The sequence below is a fragment of the Boleophthalmus pectinirostris genome, unplaced genomic scaffold, assembly GCF_026225935.1.
Source record: "Boleophthalmus pectinirostris isolate CB_2022bp ecotype Guang Dong unplaced genomic scaffold, ASM2622593v1 HiC_scaffold_14, whole genome shotgun sequence".
NCBI classification, from domain to species: domain Eukaryota; kingdom Metazoa; phylum Chordata; class Actinopteri; order Gobiiformes; family Gobiidae; genus Boleophthalmus; species Boleophthalmus pectinirostris.
The window spans coordinates 35,238,994-35,257,678 of NW_026571047.1; the positions used below are offsets into that span (position 1 = coordinate 35,238,994).

General features: G+C 44.0%; 1 protein-coding gene across 1 annotated transcript in view; it reads left to right on the forward strand.

Moving 5' to 3' along the window:
• rgs9b (regulator of G protein signaling 9b) overlaps nt 1–18,685 on the forward strand; it is a 43,096-nt gene that overhangs the window by 18,890 nt on the left and 5,521 nt on the right. Inside the window, exons 12-18 of the mRNA XM_055149950.1 lie at nt 1,128–1,241; nt 2,936–3,051; nt 4,999–5,086; nt 9,751–9,889; nt 11,648–11,730; nt 12,093–12,216; nt 17,882–18,243. Coding sequence (XP_055005925.1) covers nt 1,128–1,241; nt 2,936–3,051; nt 4,999–5,086; nt 9,751–9,889; nt 11,648–11,730; nt 12,093–12,216; nt 17,882–18,243 — 1,026 coding nt within the window. The remainder of the gene's footprint in view (nt 1–1,127; nt 1,242–2,935; nt 3,052–4,998; nt 5,087–9,750; nt 9,890–11,647; nt 11,731–12,092; nt 12,217–17,881; nt 18,244–18,685) is intronic.

The window sequence follows — 18,685 nt, forward strand, 5'->3', positions numbered from 1 at the left end:
GCCCTGGCAGAGTCCAACATGCACCAGGAACAGGTCTGACTTACTGCAGAGACACAGCTCCTGCTCCGGTCACACAGGGACTGGACCCCAGAGACACAGATGAGTTTCCTCCGCAGGGCGTCCGGGCGTCTCCCTTAGAGACAGAGTGAGGAGCTCGGAGTAGAGCCGCTGCTCCTCCACGTGGAGAGGAGCGTCTGAGGGGAGGACGTCTGTTCTGATGTCTCCTGGACGTGTCCCTCAGGAGGTGTTCATGTCCCACCGGGAGGAGGCCCCGGGGAAGACCCAGGACACACTGGAGGGACGATGTCTCTGGACTGGACTGGGAACACCTCAGGTCCCACTGGAGGAGCTGGAGGAAGTGTCTGGGGTGAAGGAAGTCTGGGAGTCTCTGTTCAGACTGATGCCCCTGAGACCCGACCCCAGAGAAGAAGAAGAACATGGATGGATGGACCTCAACACACAGACCACGATACGATACACACCTCGATACAGTGCAGTTTCGATTTGATTCGATATATTTCAAATCGATTCGATAAGGTTCAATTAAAATAAAGTCTAAATCATGTGTGTGACACTAAAAGTCTTTGTTAAATCACGTCTTGTACAAAGTTCAAATGAAACACAAACATTTAAATCGTCAAAACAGAGAAAATGTCAAATGTGTCACATAAACGAGTTTCCTTCCACCAAACAAACTGGAGCTGGAACTAAATCATTTAGTCAAATAAACCAAAAAATCCTCTTGGTGATCGATACAACAAAACATGATATCGATACTGAATCATCACATTAATCCAAATGATATTTTGATATTTTTCCACAGCTCTGCTCCCGTGTGTCCTGAGGTCTGTGTGGTTCTTCTGTGGTCCAGGTTCTTCACATGTTTCTCCTCGTTCTTTGGGATCAGCTCCACAAACTCCTCACATGAATCAGTTTAAAACTCTCACGTCTCTCAGGTTCAACAATGGAACCAGTTTCTGACCAGAACTAAACCAGGACTAAACCAGGACTAAACCAGGACTAAACCAGATCTGAACCAGTCAGTTTCTGTTTGATGTGGAGACTTCCTGCAGGGCTTCTCATGTTCTGATATGTTCTAAAGTTCTGGTATGTTCTGTTTCCTTCAGTCTGGTGAAACACTGCTCCACGTACCTGAGCCACGACCCGTTCCTGTCCCGGTGTTTGCCGTCCAACCCCTGGCTCACGGACGACGCCACCTACTGGACGCTCAACATGCCCAAGTCTGTGCCCGTCACATTCACATTTATCTGCTTTAACTCCAACACTTTTACACATGTTTAAAGTCGAACTATTGATCCTTTGCAGTGACGTCACTCTGGGGGGGTTCTACATCTGTGTGTATAGTGGAATGTTCAGCAGTTACCATAGAGACACAACACACAAATGAGGAAACGCAGCCAAAAAGGTTTAAAATCGACTGGAAACTCTTGAAAACTCCCAAAGTGATTTAAAAACACGTGTTCATGTTTCTGTGACGTAATGTCATCGCCAAATCTTCAACCAACAAACTCCACAAAGGAGAAACATTCTTCATGAACAATTTATCCACAACGATCAAGAGAAGAAAGAACAAAACTTAAAGAAACAACGAGTCACATTAGTCACACAACAAACTCAACTCATGTTCTGCTCCTGGAGACGTGGAGCATTTAAACGTCACAAATCTTTGTGACTAATGTGTCTCGTTGTTTCATTTAAAGGTTGTAGGAGGATTTTTTTTGTTTCAAATTGTCAGTGATAGATTATAGATGCAGTCGCCTTGTAATTATGATGACCAAAAAAAAGAGAATAAAAATTCATCAACTCTGGACGTGGTGGAGCTAAACATTTGCCAATAGATAACGACACTGCCTCGTTATCTGTGAGCTGACAGGCTGTCAATCAAACTCCCTACGTTTCTAGTGTAACTGACTTGCCTGCGCCGCCGGTACGTGGTTTACAGTACGCAAGACGCACAGACGCTGTTTACTCCACCAACGCAACAGTTCTTAGTGGCTTTTTTGACCTATATCTTCCTCGCAGTTTCAGCACAAAGTTTGTTGCGATGGCGACAAGAATCCAGGAGCAGTTTGCCCCAAAAGAAAGTCTGTTTTTTGAGGTCGTTGAAAGAAGAAGACAAGGGGAAAAGCAGCGAAGCCAAACTAAGGTGATTCTTGTAGATTCATTCCAGCGATGGTGCGACTGAAGCAGACGAAGGGACTAAAGACTGAACCACTGGTCCACAAATTACTCCTGGACAGGAAACTTCTGCTTATTATGAAAACCTACTTTATTTCCAAGAGTGAGACAAACGTTTTTCAGGACACGAAAGCGATATCCTATGTCTGAAAACGTAATTTTCAAGGCAAAGAAAGAGTCCCGCCTGCTGCTGCGTGTTGTAGTAGGAGCTTCATTCGCACTGAATCTCCGTGCAACCTTTACTGCTCCTCCCCTCGCTCCTCACTTCTCCGTCTTGTCTAACCAACACTGTAGTTAGTTGTTTACAAGTCATGTGCAGCGGCTGTAAACAAACCTGTTTGTGGCGTAAAGAGGAGGCGGGAGGAGGTGGTTTCACGCAGGAGCAACATTTGAAAAAGGACAAACAGTCTCTGGATTCTCCTTCCTTGGAAAATCCTCTTCAACCTTTAAGTCTTGTTCTTTCTTCTCTTGATATTTGTGGATAAATTGTTCATGTTAGAATGTTTCTCCTTTGTGGAGTTTGTTGGTTGAAGATTTGGTGATGGAGCAGATTTATGAAGATGTATGAGTCACAGAGCTTCAGACAGAGCAGTGCCTCCAGTTAGCATCACACCCCCAGAGAATGTGGATGACGTCAGCTGCAAAGGACCAATCAGAATCCACTTTTTGAGACTTGAGTGTTGAAAATGTGAGACTGAAGTTTCCTGAAACGTTCTTCACCTCTGATGTTCTGAAGTGTGGAGGTTCCGACCAAACAGCGCGTGGAAAGATGGAGCTTCAGCTTCGGAGAACTTCTGTCCGACCCACGAGGACGAGACGACTTCAGACTGTTTCTGAGGAAAGAGTTCAGCGGTGAGACCAGGACTAAACCTGGACTAAACTGGACCGAACCAGGACGAACCAGGACCAGGAAGAACCAGGACCGAAACCAGGAAACAGGACTAACCAGGACGAAACCAGGACTGACTAAACCAGGACTAAACCAGGACTAAACCAGGACTGAACCAGGACTAAACCCGGAACCAAACCAGGACCGAACCAGGACTAAACCAGGACCAACCAGGATCAAACCAGGACTAAACCAGGACTGAACCAGGACTGAACCAGGACCGAACCAGGACTAAACCAGGACTAAACCAGGACTGAACCAGGACTAAACCAGGATCAAACCAGGACTAAACCAGGACTAAACCAGGACTAAACCAGGACTAAACCAGGACTAACCAGAACCGACAACCAGGACTAACCAGGACTAAACCGAACCAGGACTAAACTGGAAACCAGGACTAAACCAGGACCAAACCAGGATCAAACCAGGACTAACCAGGACTGAACCAGGACTGAACCGAACCAGGACTAAACCAGGACTACCAGGACTAAACCAGGACTAAACCAGGACTAAACCAGGACTAAACCAGGACTAAACCTGGACTAAACCAGGACTAAACCAGGACTAAACCAGGAACCAGGACCGAACCAGGACTAAACCAGGACCAAACCAGGATCAAACCAGGACTAAACCAGGACCGAACCAGGACTGAACCAGGACCGAACCAGGACTAAACCAGGACTAAACCAGGACTGAACCAGGACTAAACCAGGACTGAACCAGGACTAAACCAGGACTAAACCAGGACTAAACCAGGACTAAACCAGGAACCAGGAAACCAGGACTAAACCAGGACTGAAACCAGGACTAAACCAGGACTAAACCAGGACCGAACCAGGACCGAAACCAGGACTAAACCCGGACCGAACCAGGACCGAACCAGGACCGAACCAGGACTAAACCAGGACTAAACCCAGGACTGAACCAGGACTAAACCAGGACTGAACCAGGAACCAGACTAAACCAGGACTAAACCAGGACTAAACCAGGACTAAACCAGGACTAAACCAGGACCGAACCAGGACTGAACCAGGACTAAACCAGGACTAAACCCGGACTAAACCAGGACAGGAACCAGGACTGAACCAGGACTGAACCAGGACTGAACCAGGACCAGGAAACCAGGACCGAACCAGGACTGAACCAGGACTAAACCCGACCAAACCAGGACCGAACCAGGACGAACCAGGACTGAACCAGGACTGAACCAGGACTAAACCAGGACTAAACCCAGACTAAACCAGGACCGAAACCAGGACTGAACCAGGACTGAACCAGGACTAAACCAGGACTAAACCCAGACTAAACCAGGACCGAACCAGGACCGAACCAGGACCGAACCAGGACTAAACCAGGACCGAACCAGGACTAAACCAGGACTGAACCAGGACTGAACCAGGACTGAACCAGGACTAAACCAGGACCAAACCAGGACTAAACCAGGACCAAACGAGGACTAAACCAGGACTAAACCAGGACCAAACCAGGACTGAACCAGGACCAAACGAGGACTAAACCAGGACTAAACCCGGACCAAACCAGGACTGAACCAGGACCAAACGAGGACTAAACCAGGACTAAACCAGGACCAAACCAGGACTAAACCAGGACCAAATGAGGACTAAACCAGGACTAAACCCGGACCAAACCAGGACTGAACCAGGACCAAACAAGGACTAAACCAGAACTAAACCTGGACCGAACCAGGACTAAACCAGGACTAGAAACCAGGACTAAACCAGAACTAAACCAGGACTGAACCAGGACTAAACCAGGACCAAACCAGGACTAAAACCAGGACTAAACCAGGACCAAACCAGGACTAAACCAGGACCAAACCAGGACTAACCAGGACTAGACCAGGACTGAACCAGGACTAGACCAGGTCTGAATGTTCCGTGTGGTTTCAGGGGAGAACTTGGCGTTCTGGGAGAGCTGTGAGGACCTGAAGTGGGGAGCAGCCGCGACGATAAAGGAGAAGGCGGAACACATCTACAAGTACAAATACTTCAAAAACTCATACAAATACTTCAAATACTCACACAAATACTTCAAATACTCACACAAATACTTCAAATACTCACACAAATACTTCAAATACTTGTTCAGTCCTGGTTTAATCTTGATTCAGTCCTGGTCTAGTCCTGGTTTAGTCTTAGTTTATTTATTTTATCTCATACAGAAACATTTTTACTAACGAGTTCAGTTCAGTCATTTAGAAAGAAAAAAAAAAAAAAAAAAAAAAAAAAAACTTTTTTAAACTCACATGAAAAGATTTACCCGAGTCATGAAAACAAACACCAGTCAAAATAAAACAGCTCCATCTGTTGGAGGCACAACAAAACTGCAACAATGACTCCCTCTGCTGGCCACAAAGAGTAATCACACAGAGAAACTAAACCAGGACTAAACCAGGACTAAACAAGGTCTAAACCAGGACTAAACCAGGTCTAAACCAGGATTAAACCAGGTTTAAACCAGTACTAAACCAGGACTAAACCAGGTCTAAACCAGGACTAAACCGGGGCTAAACAAGGTCTAAACCAGGTCTAAACCAGGACTAAACCAGGACTAAACCAGGACTAAACAAGGTCTAAACCAGGACTAAACCAGGTCTAAACCAGGATTAAACCAGGTTTAAACCAGTACTAAACCAGGACTAAACCAGGTCTAAACCAGGACTAAACCGGGGCTAAACAAGGTCTAAACCAGGTCTAAACCAGGACTAAACCAGGACTAAACCAGGACTAAACCGGGGCTAAACAAGGTCTAAACCAGGACTAAACCAGGACTAAACCGGGGCTAAACAAGGTCTAAACCAGGACTAAACCAGGGCTAAACCAGGATTAAACAAGGTCTAAACCAGGACTAAACCAGGGCTAAACCAGGACTAAACCAGGACTAAACCAGGACTAAACCAGGACTAAACCGGGGCTAAACAAGGTCTAAACCAGGACTAAACCAGGGCTAAACCAGGATTAAACAAGGTCTAAACCAGGACTAAACCAGGGCTAAACCAGGATTAAACAAGGTCTAAACCAGGACTAAACCAGGACTAAACCAGGACTAAACCAGTGTCTTTAGTGGAGTATAAATATCTTCACGTCGCAGTCGTCGATTCGATCTCCGCTGATGTTTTATGTCATAAAAACACTAAAGTCTCTCTCGGTCTGGTTCATGGTTCAGAGAAAAGACGGGACGTGTCTCTTGTTTCCAGGGCAACAGACGTCCTGGACGAGTCAAGTTTTTTTCTCCCGTTGGTCCAAAATGCTCGTCGAGGCGTCTGAACTCAAAGGAAAAAGCCCCAGGTCGAGGCGTCTGGGGTTTGAACTCACCTTTACGAAGTCGTTTAGATCAATATTGAAATTTAAAATGTCACAGTTAAAACAGAATGATCCACAGGGCTCAGAGATTTTCATTTTTCATTTCATTTAATTTTTATTTTTAATTTTTTTTCAGCAAAGGTACATTGCAAAGATAGGGAAATGCACATGTTCATGTTTGGGATCATTTCTGCTGCTCAAAAGGACGAGGAAAGTTTAAAAAACCTCATGTCCCACCACAACTGTTTTACCTTAACACATGGTGCTGTATATATGTGTGTGTACATCAAAAAATTTAAAGAAGGCACAAAAGTTTAGCGTTTATGATTGTACAAAATAAACCACTATGAGAATGAAAAAATATGATTTTTTTTTCTTGTTTATGATTTCACAAACTAATAATAACGACAATGACAATAATTATGACAAGTGCAAACACTACGGGGCTGATTTAAAAATAAAAGTTGATCCAAAACTGTGCACAGCTTTTATTTGAGTTTTGGAAAATGTGCAGAGGTTCCAAAGTAAACCCTGACCCCAGCGAACAGAGGCTGAGTGAACCTGGTCTGGACTCTGTGCAGGAGCCTTGTGCTTCTTCCAGAGACGCTGTAAAACTTCAAAATCCCTGCAGCCTGGTCCAGGAAAACACCCACTGTGGCGCAGACCTGGACCTGAGGCCGGACCTGAGTCAGGGCCAGAGATCTGGGACTTGACTTTATTAAACCAAAATACATACCCAGCTTTGTTACGCTCTAAAGCCCAGGATTTATCATTGAGTCCAAATCCACATTCATCAGAATTTCCTTTCCTCTGAATGTCTCTGTATGAAACGGCGATGCGCAGCCACCCGCTCCACTGCACCTCCCAGTAACAGCGCTCCACCAGACGCTCCCGGCTCAGGACCTGCCTCCAGTCGCTGAATCTGTCCGAATGTTCTGGATGTCCCTGGTGTTTGGTCATAAGTGTGACTCTTCTGTTTCCCGTCCGACAGAGAGAGCCACGTGTGAGCCGTGTTTGGGTCCAGAGTGATTTCTGTAAAATACGGTAAGAAGTCCTCTCTGGACCAGGTTTCATCTGGTGGCAGTAAAACCGGGTCTGGTCTCTGGACTGGTCCCTGGTCAGGTCTCTGGTTCAGTCTCTTGTTTGGTCTCTGGTCCAGTCTCTGGTCCTGTCTTTGGTTCGGTCTCTGGTCTGAACTTTGATCTCGACCTGGGTTCGGTCTCCGGTCCAGTCTCTGGTCTCTGGTCTCTGGTCTGGTCTCTGGTCCAGTCTCTGGTCTGTTCTCTGATCTGGTCTCTTGTCTGGTCTCTGGTCTGGTCTCTGGTCTGGTTTCTGGTTTTCGGTGCAATCTCTGGTCTGGACTCTGGTCTCTTTTCTCTGGTCCACTCTCTGGTCCAGTCTCTGGTCTGTTCTCTGGTCTGTTCTCTTGTCTGGTCTCTGGTCTGGTCTCTGTTCCAGTCTCTGGTCTGTTCTCTTGTCTGGTCTCTGGTCTGGTCTCTGGTCTGGTCTCTTGTCTGGTCTCTGGTCTGGTCTCTGGTCCAGTCTCTGGTCTCTGGTCTGGACTCTGGTCTCTGTTCTCTGGTCCACTCTCTGGTCCAGTCTCTGGTCTCTGGTCTTGGTTCTGGTCTGGACTCAGAATGAGCTGGAGTTTGTCCCTGAGTTTGGACACGGCTCTGGTCAGGTCCTCAAAGACCCTCGTGTCCCGCGTGTGGACGGAGACGGTCTCTGAGCTCGGTGTGTGTGGGGACAGTGAGGAGTGGAGCTGGATAAACCGGTTATGATCCTGGGTGAGTTCCAGCGTGTCCAGCTCAGAGAGGCTCTTCTTCAGCCCCGTCGCGTCCTCCTGCAGATGGTCCTGGAGCTCTTGGACTCGACTCAGTTGGTTCTGCTCCTGGGAGCGGATCTGCTGCTCCACTTCAGCTCGTCTCGTCTCCAGGAGAAGGACCATGTCTCTGAAGTCGTCCCCGCTGCGCTGCACTGCCGTCTGGGCAGAGCGGCTGATGTCCTGGGCCTCCTGCTGGAGCATCTGGAGGTTTGTCTCTATGAGCTGGAGGTTCTGGAGCAGCCGGGCCCTCGTGGGCGGCAGCTGTGCCTGCCTCTGGTCCCTCTCTGAGGCAGACGTCACCAGGTCATGACCCTTGTGCTGCTCCACAGAGCAGAAGGAGCAGAGCAGCTGCTGGTCGCTGCGGCAGAACAGATCCATCACTTTGTCGTGTTGAGCGCAGATGTTCTCCTGGAGCCCGTGAGACGGCGCCACCAGCTGGTGTTTCTGTAACACTGCAGCTTCATGATGAGGCTGTAGGTGGCGCTTACAGAACGACATGACACACTGTGGACAGGACCGGACGGCTCTGAGCTTCCTCCCCGTGCACACGTCACAGGACACATCCTGAGGCCCGGCGTAGCAGCGAGCAGCAGGGGGCGCCGTCCTCTTCATCTGCTCTACTAAACCTGCCACCATGATGTTTTTCACCAGGACGGGCCTGGGGCTGAAGCTCTGGCGACATTCAGGACAACTGTAGAGCTGCTTCTGGTCCTCCTGGTCCCAGTGCTGCTGGACACAGTCTCTGCAGTAACTGTGTCCACAAGGAACCGTCACCGGATCCTTCAGAAGATCCAAACACACGGAGCAGGAAAACGCAGAGAGGTCGAGTTCTTTCTGCGCCATCGCACCAGATCTTATTTTCACTTTCTACAAACATGAAACTTGTTCTGAGGAATGTGTTCGCGGAGGAGGAAGCAGCTCTTAAAGGCAAACACACACACACACACACACACACACCTTTTGTCAGTTTGTCAACAGTTTAAAGTGACAGAGAAATACAAACACAAGAGCTCAGAAAGGAAAACAGAACGGAAAAAGGTGTGGCCCAGGTCTAAAAGAGGTCTAAACCAGGTCTAAACCAGGTCTAAACCAGGACTAAACCAGGTCTAAACCAGGTCTAAACCAGGACTAAACCAGGTCTAAACCAGGTCTAAACCAGGTCTAAACCAGGACTAAACCAGGTCTAAACCAGGTCTAAACCAGGACTAAACCAGGACTAAACCAGGACTAAACCAGGACTAACCCTCAGATCTAAACCAGAAATGGTAATGCAGTGTTTATTTATGTTCAAAAGCAAATACTAAAGTGAGTTTGAGAGAGATTTGTGTGAGGCTCAACACTGATTCTGATCCCACGAGGAAAAAAAAAACCTTTGTTCAGACGATCTGTGACATTAAACAGTCGAACTTTCTCTTTTATTCTTCTGTTCTCTTGTTCTGTTTCGGTGTCGATACCTGTGAAAAATGAGAAAGAATTTTAATTTATTTCCATGTTTTGTTTTGTTTTTCCTTCAGGACGTTCTTGGCGCGTGGAGCTCCTCGTTGGATCAACATCGACGGAAAAACGATGGAGATCACCATAAAGTCCCTGAAGCACCCTCACAGATACGTGCTGGACGCGGCGCAAACTCACATTTACATGCTCATGAAGAAGGTCAGTGAACGCACCACGTCTCGTTCAGGTCTGACTCCTCCAAAACACTAAAGATCATTACATTTAGATTTCACTAAAACGTTACTATTTTATCCCCCAGTTTGGCCATTTTTTAGGTTTTACTTCACTTGAAAGTCAGGACATCACACAGGAAGTCAAATGAAACAGAAAACCCACACCAAAGTTCTTGTAGAGGAGCAAATGCAAGGAACAGCAATTTAAAAGTGAAAAAAAAACCGCATAGCACACTTAGACGGCCGATGTCCAAAAGATTTAGTTTTTATTTTTAAATTACGTTTGGGCAAAAAAACCTTCGTCAGATCATTTTCTTGCTTTGGACCACAGTTCACAAAATGGTTGCCAGCCCAGGTCCTTGTGTCCACCAACGAACAGGAGGTCAAAAAGTGAGATCAGCCCACTCCACAACAAGAAAAAACTGTTTACATAAGAAAATTCTCAAAAATATTCTCATAAAATATTTACATAAAATATTCTCAAAAAATATTCTCATAAAAATATTTACATAAAATATTCTCAAAAAAATTCGCACAAAGATATTTACATAAGAAAATTCTCAAAAAAATTCTCTTAAAAATACTTACATAACAATATTCTCATAAAATATTTACGTAAAATATTCTCAAAGAATATTGTCATAAAATATCCTCATAAAATATTTACATAAAATATTTACATAAAAATATTCTCAAAAATATTTATGTAAAATATTCTCAAAAAATATTCTCATAAAATATCCTCATAAAATATTTACATAAAATATTTACATAAAATATTTACATAAAAATATTCTCATAAAATACAAAAATAGTTTGACCATATCACAAAAATCAGCTCAGGTCAAAGTCCACACTAAGTCCATGAGGAGCACTGAGGTTCCGTCTTCGAGCTTCGTCCTGGATTTGGCTCAAGCTGAAAAACAACTTCCGGGTTTTTCAAGACTCGTTTTACCTTCAGAAACTCGGAGACCCTGTGGGCACACGGTCCTCACGTCCTCACTGTCCTCACTGTCCTCACTGTCCTCACTGTCCTCACTGTCCTCACTGCACGTCCTCCTGTGACTCGTACACGGTCTGTCTGACTGAGGAAACGTTTATTTATCATGAAGATGAAATCAAAGAAAGCAGATGTTTGTGTGGAGATAAAGAACAGGAAGTCCCACAGTGAGGTCAGCCCACTCCACAACAAGAAAAAACGGTTTACATTAAATATTCTCAAAAAAATTCTCACAAAATATTTACATAAGAAAATTCTCAAAAAATATTCCCATAAAATATTTATGTAAAATATTCTCAAAAAATATTTTCTTAAAAAATACTTACATAAAAATATTCTCAAAAATATTCTCATAAAAGATTTACATAAAATATTCTCAAAAAAATTCTCACAAAATATTTACATAAGAAAATTCTCAAAAAATATTCTCATAAAATATTTACGTAAAATATTCTCAAAAAATATTCCCATAAAATATTTAAATAAAAATATGAAATATTCTCAAAAATATTTTCTCATTCTCATATAAAAGTCATTTCTCCATCAGTTCTGGCCTCCTCAGTTCGACTGGATGCTACAACAGTAGAATCAGTCCGAGTTTAAGTTTCTTCTGTTTTATTCATGATCTTGACATTAGTTTTGTTCAAGTGAAACTTGTGAATATTTTTTGTAAAGTCTCATGTGAAAAATATTTGTAACTTGTCGTGTGTTTTGATCCAAAGCAGAGTGTGTCTGTGTTTTCAGGATTCTTACGGACGATACCTGAAGTCTCCAGTTTTCAAAGAGACTCAGAGAAAAGCCCTGAGCCCCGAGGAGCACAAGTTCACGTACGTCAGGAGACACACTGTGTCCACTGTGTTTTTAAATTCAACACACCTTCATTAGAATCACCTGGATTATTTCAGTCCTGGAGTCTCTACTGAAGTAAAGGTCTAGGATTAAACCAGGACTAAATCAGGACTAAACCAGGACTAAATCAGGTCTAAACCAGGACTAAATCAGGTCTAAACCAGGACTAAACCAGGACTAAATCAGGTCTAAACCAGGTCTAAACCAGGTCTAAACCAGGACTAAATCAGGTCTAAACCAGGACTAAATCAGGTCTAAATCAGGTCTAAATCAGGTCTTCAGGTCTACACCAGGTCTACACCAGGTCTACACCAGGTCTGACCCCGGTCTCTGTCCTCAGGGACTCGCAGCTGGAGCAGAACGCTCGCAGTCGCCGCCCGAGTCTGAGTCCGATGGTCCTGAGGCAGCTGGAGCAGGAGAGAAGAGCCAAGATGGCGGCCGCCGCTCCGGTCGACATCACGCAGGTCATGAGCAAACTGAGCCGCCGACCTCAGTGACCCGCCCGACCCAAACGCCGACCTCAGTGACCCGCCCGACCCAAACGCCGACCTCAGTGACCCGGCCAAGACAAACGCCGACTCTGAAAGCGCTCGAAGTCATGCTTTTATTTCAGTTTTTTATGTTTAGAAGAAACAAAAATCTGCTTGTAGAGATTTTATTTTAAAGAAACAGTTTTGATCATTAAATCATGATTCATCACATTTTTATTTCTGTGTTTCCATTTTAGAGTTTGTTTCTGTCGTGTTTTCTCCTTAGACTCTGAGCTGCAGGTCTGACCCGGAGGACCAGACTTTCAAAATCAAAAACTGGGACAGTCTCAGTTTGATGTTTGAGGGGAACAGAGGTGGGACCAAGTCTTTGTTTTGCAAGTCTCAAGTAAGTTTCAAGTCTTTGACCTCAAGTCCGAGTCAAGTCCCAAGTCAAATACAGGCAAGTCCAAGTCGAGTCTCGAGTCACTGGCCCATAAATCCAAGTCAAGTCCAAGTCGTCTGCTTTGAGCTTCAAGTCATTTCAAGTCTTAAAACCAAAGCACCAAGCTTAGATTTTTGCAGTTTATATGAATTTTTATCTAAATTATTCTTAAAAAGTCACTGTATATTTATATTTATATTTATATTTATATTTATATTTATATTTATATTTGAGTTTTTATGTAATTTTCCTTTTTAAACAAGATCTGAGTGTGAATCATCACGATCAGAACAGAAAGAATTCTCAAATCACAGGCCTCAAGTCCAAGTCAAGTCCCAAGTCTTTGTCTATTTTGTCAAGTCAAGTCTCAAGTCCTAAAAATAGTGACTCAAGTCTGACTCGAGTCCCACCTCTGGTTGGTAATAAAACTGAAACGGGAGAAGAATCGGTGGTTTTCAGATTCTCTCAGACGGACACAAGACACAGATTTTCTTATTGGTCACGTTGCATTTTGTCATGAAATATTCACTTTTTTCACAACAGCCGAAGTGCAGCAAAGTAAACGTCACTTCCAGTTCATGTTTTTCTGTGTAAATTTGTGTGTAAATGTGTCAAAAGTCATTTGTTTGAGTATTTGTTTGAGTATTACTCATGTTGGTGCTTGTGAAACTGTTTTCTTTAACGATTCACTCAATTCACAGTTGTGTTTTCACCACAAACCAGGACTGTCCCGTTTTTTTATTTTGAAAATCTGGTCGCTCCGTTTAGAAGGTTCCAGAAGGAAAGGGAACAGCAACGTGTGAAGCTGAAGTGTGAACAGAAGAGTAAAAACAGAAAACAGAATGTGAAAAGTCTGGAAATGTAAATAAGTCTCTGTTCAGTCTGCAGGCTCCATGATCAATTCTGATTTTTTTTTTTTGTGAAATCGGATTTGTTTTGCGACGTCTTTCACATTTCCAGTTAAATGTGACTTGTGGGTCAGTCCACCTCAGTTAAACCCAGTGAGTTAAACCTTGGTTTACAGGGAAATCACAGCCAGAAAAAGACCAAATTTAAAATTTTAGTTTGATAGAACCAAAGGTTTCCAAGATATCACCAGTGTCGGGAGTAACAGATTACATGTACCGGAGTTATGTAATCAGAGTACAAATGATGAGTAACTGTATTCAGTTACAGTTACTGTTTCAGTGAGTTGTAATTGGATTACAGTTACTTTGTTGAAATAAATGGATTACACAGAGGGATTTAACTGTTTTCACATTTTAGACTATATCCCTTTTTTTTCTTTTTTCTTTTTTTTTTTTTTTTTGGTAATTCCACTCATTGCCGGACACTAAACCAGGTCTAAAACCAGGTCTAAACTACGTCTAAATTAGGACTAAACCAGGACTAAAACCAGGTCTAAACCAGGTCTCAAACAGGATTGAATAAGACTAAACTTCTTCTATCAATAATATTTTTTATTTAGTTCAGTAAAGTTTGGACTTTTTATTTTCTTTTATCAGACAAAACTTCTTATGTGAAGATTTTCTCGTCTTTGCTTCTCTACAGTAAATCAAGTAATCCAAAGTATTCAGATTACATTACTCACTTTAAGTAATGTAATGGATTATGTTACAAACTACATTTTGGAGTATGTAATCTGTAATCTGTAGGGGATTACATTTTAAAAGCAACACTCCCAACACTGGATATCACAATTAAATTTTTTCCACAAACCGTTGCTCTGATAATGCAAAAATTTTAGATTTTGATTTTCGTGGCTGTGACGTACTGTATTTTCCGGGCTGTTAGTCGTTCTGGATTATAAATCGCACTGTTATAAAATGGTCTTTTTTCAAACTTTTTTCACAAATAAACGGCGTGGGACTTTAAATGAAACCCAACAGTGTGATGTGTGAGTGGTTTAGTTTGTTTGTTCGTTCACGGTGACTCTGGGTGTGTTCAGTTGTGGCGTGTAGGGAGTAGTGTCTGTCGCTGGATTGTCGTCGTGTTCAGTGACTCAGTTGTTCAGTCGTGTCTAGAAGCGGCACGTTGCACTCGTCGCTTTTTCGGTTCGTTCCTCCGTTCCGTTCCTCATATTTTTAGCTCTTTTTATTGTTCTGTAAACGCTATAATCACCCGCAACAACAGATTAACGTGTTTTATAAGTTTCGGTTTTGCTGCTAAGTCGCTCCCCCTTCAGAGCGCCATCACAACACAATCACCGCCGTCCCTCTAACGAAACTACTGCGGTTTTCTGTCACGTTTTTGTATTATTCATGGAGAATTTTCATGTTTACCGTCGTATTTATGGAGAAATCTCGTACAGAGAGATCGCTAGATTACTCAGACACGCGTGGATGTCTCTAAAACCTCTTCAGACATGTTTTTTTTTAGACGATGGAACGTTAAAACATGGGAGAAAGCTCCAAAAATACCCCCGTCTTTAAGCACAGTTCTCCATTCATCTCGACAGAAATTCTAATCTTGGTAAACGGAATTTCAGTTTTTAATTTTAAAACTTTCGTGTAGGGAGTAGTGTCTGTCGCTGGATTGTCGGCGTGTTCGCAGTGACTCAGTTGTTCAGTCGTGTCTAGAAGCGGCACGTTGCGCTCGTGGCTTTTTTCGGTTCGTTCTTTCGTTCCGTTCGTCGTCGGCGTGGAGTGATGAGTGTGTCTGTGTGTCTGTGGGTGTGTTTCGTTGTGCGGTCGCTGTCTGCTCCGTGTGTGTTTGTGGCTTTGTAGTTTACTGAAGTCGTACTGGGACACCTGAGTGGATTCGCGTATGGGGCGTCTGGATCGTGTGGCGCAGTCGTTTTTTGATGCGGTTAGAGGCTTCAGAGTGCGTCTAATGACCCGGAAGATACGATACTCAAACACCAATTATCTTTACAACTGGACAATGTGTGGATTCAAATTGCAATGTTTTTGGGTGATCTTCAGTGTGAACTTTAAAGGTTGTATAGAGGATTTTTTTAAGGAAAGAGAAATCCAGCGACAGTCCTTTTTCAAGTGTAGTGCATGCGTGACACCACCTTCCTCCTCCACAAGTCCCTCTAGAAATAATTTAGAGATCGACACCTCAGTTTTTAGAGCCTTCGTCCGCTTCAGTCGCGCTGTCACTGAAAGGAATCTCCAAGAATCACCTCAGTTTGTCTTCGCTCCTTTTCTCCTTCTCTTCTTCTTTCAGCGACCTCAAAAACCGATTCTCGTCCGACATCGCAACAAACTTTATGCGAACTGCGAGAGCCACAATTAGAAAAAGCCTCTAAGAACTGCTGCATAGTTACCTTAGAAACGTAGGGAGTTTGATTGACAACCTAACAGCCAATAGAAAATGAGGCAGCCTCGTTTTCTATTGGCTGATGTTTATCTGGTCTCAACACGTCCACAGTTGATAGATTTTCTTTCTTTTTTTTTTTTTTCTGGTCATCATAATTACAAGGCTGCTGCGTCTCTGTAATGGTATTTTAAACTTTCATTGACAATTTGAAACAAATAAAAAAATCCTCCATACAACCTTTAAACCCTCCAAAAGTGTCCCGCATGAACAGTCGAGACACGTGTTTACAGAAGTCGCCTAAACTCTGGGCTCGTCTCCTAAAATCTGGTCCAGTTGTTGGTAAAATGTGCAGGTCACACGTCCACGACCGCTTCATTTGTTAGAATCTTTATCCTCCTTGTTTTTTCTCGCAGGTTCTTTATTTTTCGTTGACATTGGACATTTCTTTGACAATCATTTCAAAAACCGCCCACGTCCGATAAAACTCTGAGCCTGACGTGTCCTGAGTCACACTTGAACCCGTCAGATGTGTGAGGTTCAGAGGAGCAGAGTGACTCGAGGCTGCAGAGTGACTCGAGGCTGCAGACTGAACGGAGACCGAGTCTAAACAACCAGACTCAAATGTGGAACTGACTCCAGATCAGCTGCTGGAACTGCTGACCTCAGTGAGCTTCATTTCTTCATTTCACTTCTTTGTTCAGTTTAGTGTTTTAGTGTTTAGTCTGTTTCATCTTTTGTTTTCAGTTTTATTTGTTTGTGTTTGTTTCTGTTGCTTTTAGTTCAAAATAAAATCACTCTTCACTGTGTCACCGCAAACTCTCATCACTTCATTTAAACCAGGACTAAACCAGGACTAAACCAGGACTAAACCAGGACTAAACCAGATCTAAACCAGATCTAAACCAGGACTAAACCAGGACTAAACCGACTAAACCAGATCTAAACCAGATCTAAACCAGATCTAAACCAGATCTAAACCAGGACTAAACCAGGACTAAACCAGGACTAAACCAGGACTAAACCAGATCTAAACCAGGACTAAACCAGGACTAAACCAGGACTGAACCAGGACTGAACCAGATCTAACCAGGACTAAACCAGATCTAAACCAGATCTAAACCAGACTAAACCAGATCTAAACCAGGACTAAACCAGATCTAAACCAGGACTAAATCAGATCTAAACCAGATCTAAACCAGGACTAAACCAGGACTAAACCAGAACTAAACCAGATCTAAACCAGATTTAAACCAGATCTAAACCAGGACTAAACCAGATCTAAACCAGGACTAAACCAGGACTAAACCAGACTAAACCAGGACTAAACCAGACTAAACCAGGACTAAACCAGAACTAAACCAGGACTAAACCAGACTAAAACCAGGACTAAACCAGGACTAAACCAGACTAAACCAGACTAAACCAGGACTAAACCAGACTAAACCAGACTGAACCAGGACTAAACCAGGACTGAACCAGGACTAAACCAAGACTGAACCAGGACTAAACCAGATCTAAACCAGGACTAAACCAGATCTAAACCAGGACTAAACCAGGACTGAACCAGGACTAAACCAGGACTAAACCAGATCTAAACCAGGACTAAACCAGATCTAAACCAGGACTAAACCAGACTAAACCAGATCTAAACCAGGACTAAACCAGGACTGAACCAGGACTAAACCAGGACTAAACCAGACTAAACCAGGACTAAAACCAGACTAAACCAGGACTAAACCAGAACTAAACCAGGACTAAACCAGATCTAAACCAGGACTAAACCAGATCTAAACCAGGACTAAACCAGGACTGAACCAGGACTAAACCAAGACTAAACCAGGACTAAACCAGGACTAAACCAGATCTAAACCAGGACTAAACCAGGACTAAACCAGGACTAAACCAGGACTAAACCAGGACTAAACCAGGTCTAACCCTGATCTTTGACCTCAGTTGTGCAGGTTCACGACGCCGGTTCCTCACTTGGCCGTGTACTCTGGTTTCTCTGACTCCTCCCCCTCCTCTTTGCCCCTCCCCTCGGCGACGCCCACCTGTCCGTCACCCATCAGCGTCGCCCTGGAAACCACCTCGACGACAGAAGCACAAGACCCGCCCCCTCTGGCCTCCGCGACCCCGCCCCGCTCCAGGTTCGGCCTATCGCTGCGCAGGTTACTCCGGAGGGGGTGCGGCTCGTCCGGCGTCTTCGCCTCGCTCTCGCCCAAATGTCAATCGACGCCAGGGGGAGGGGCCGGCGGCAGGGTGCAGCCAATCAGCAGCGAGCAGCAGGGACAAGCCCCGCCCAGACGCTTTGGCAAGTGAGTGTCCCGACGTTTTACAGAGCGGCCGAAGTGTCTCAGTGCAGGTCTGCGCAACGTCCGGCCAACGGTTTCTGTTTTTAAAAACAGAGACATTTCTCTTTGTTTGTTTCCGTCTTTTACACGAAAACGTCAAATTCATCAAATTTACGTCAAATTTACACACACACATTTACACACACATTTACACACACACATTTACACACACACATTTACACACACATTTACACACACATTTTGTCACGGGTTCGTCCGAAATAAATGTAAAAATGATGGCTCAGTCAAAAAACTTCACTTAAGTGGGTTTTTATTCGCACCACAGCTCCAAGTGCAGAGTGAAATATTTACAGTGACAAAAACAAAAAGAGGATGTAGACAGAAGTATTTACAAACATATGTACACTAATCACTTACAGTTGCAGCACCCACGTAGTCAGGCCAA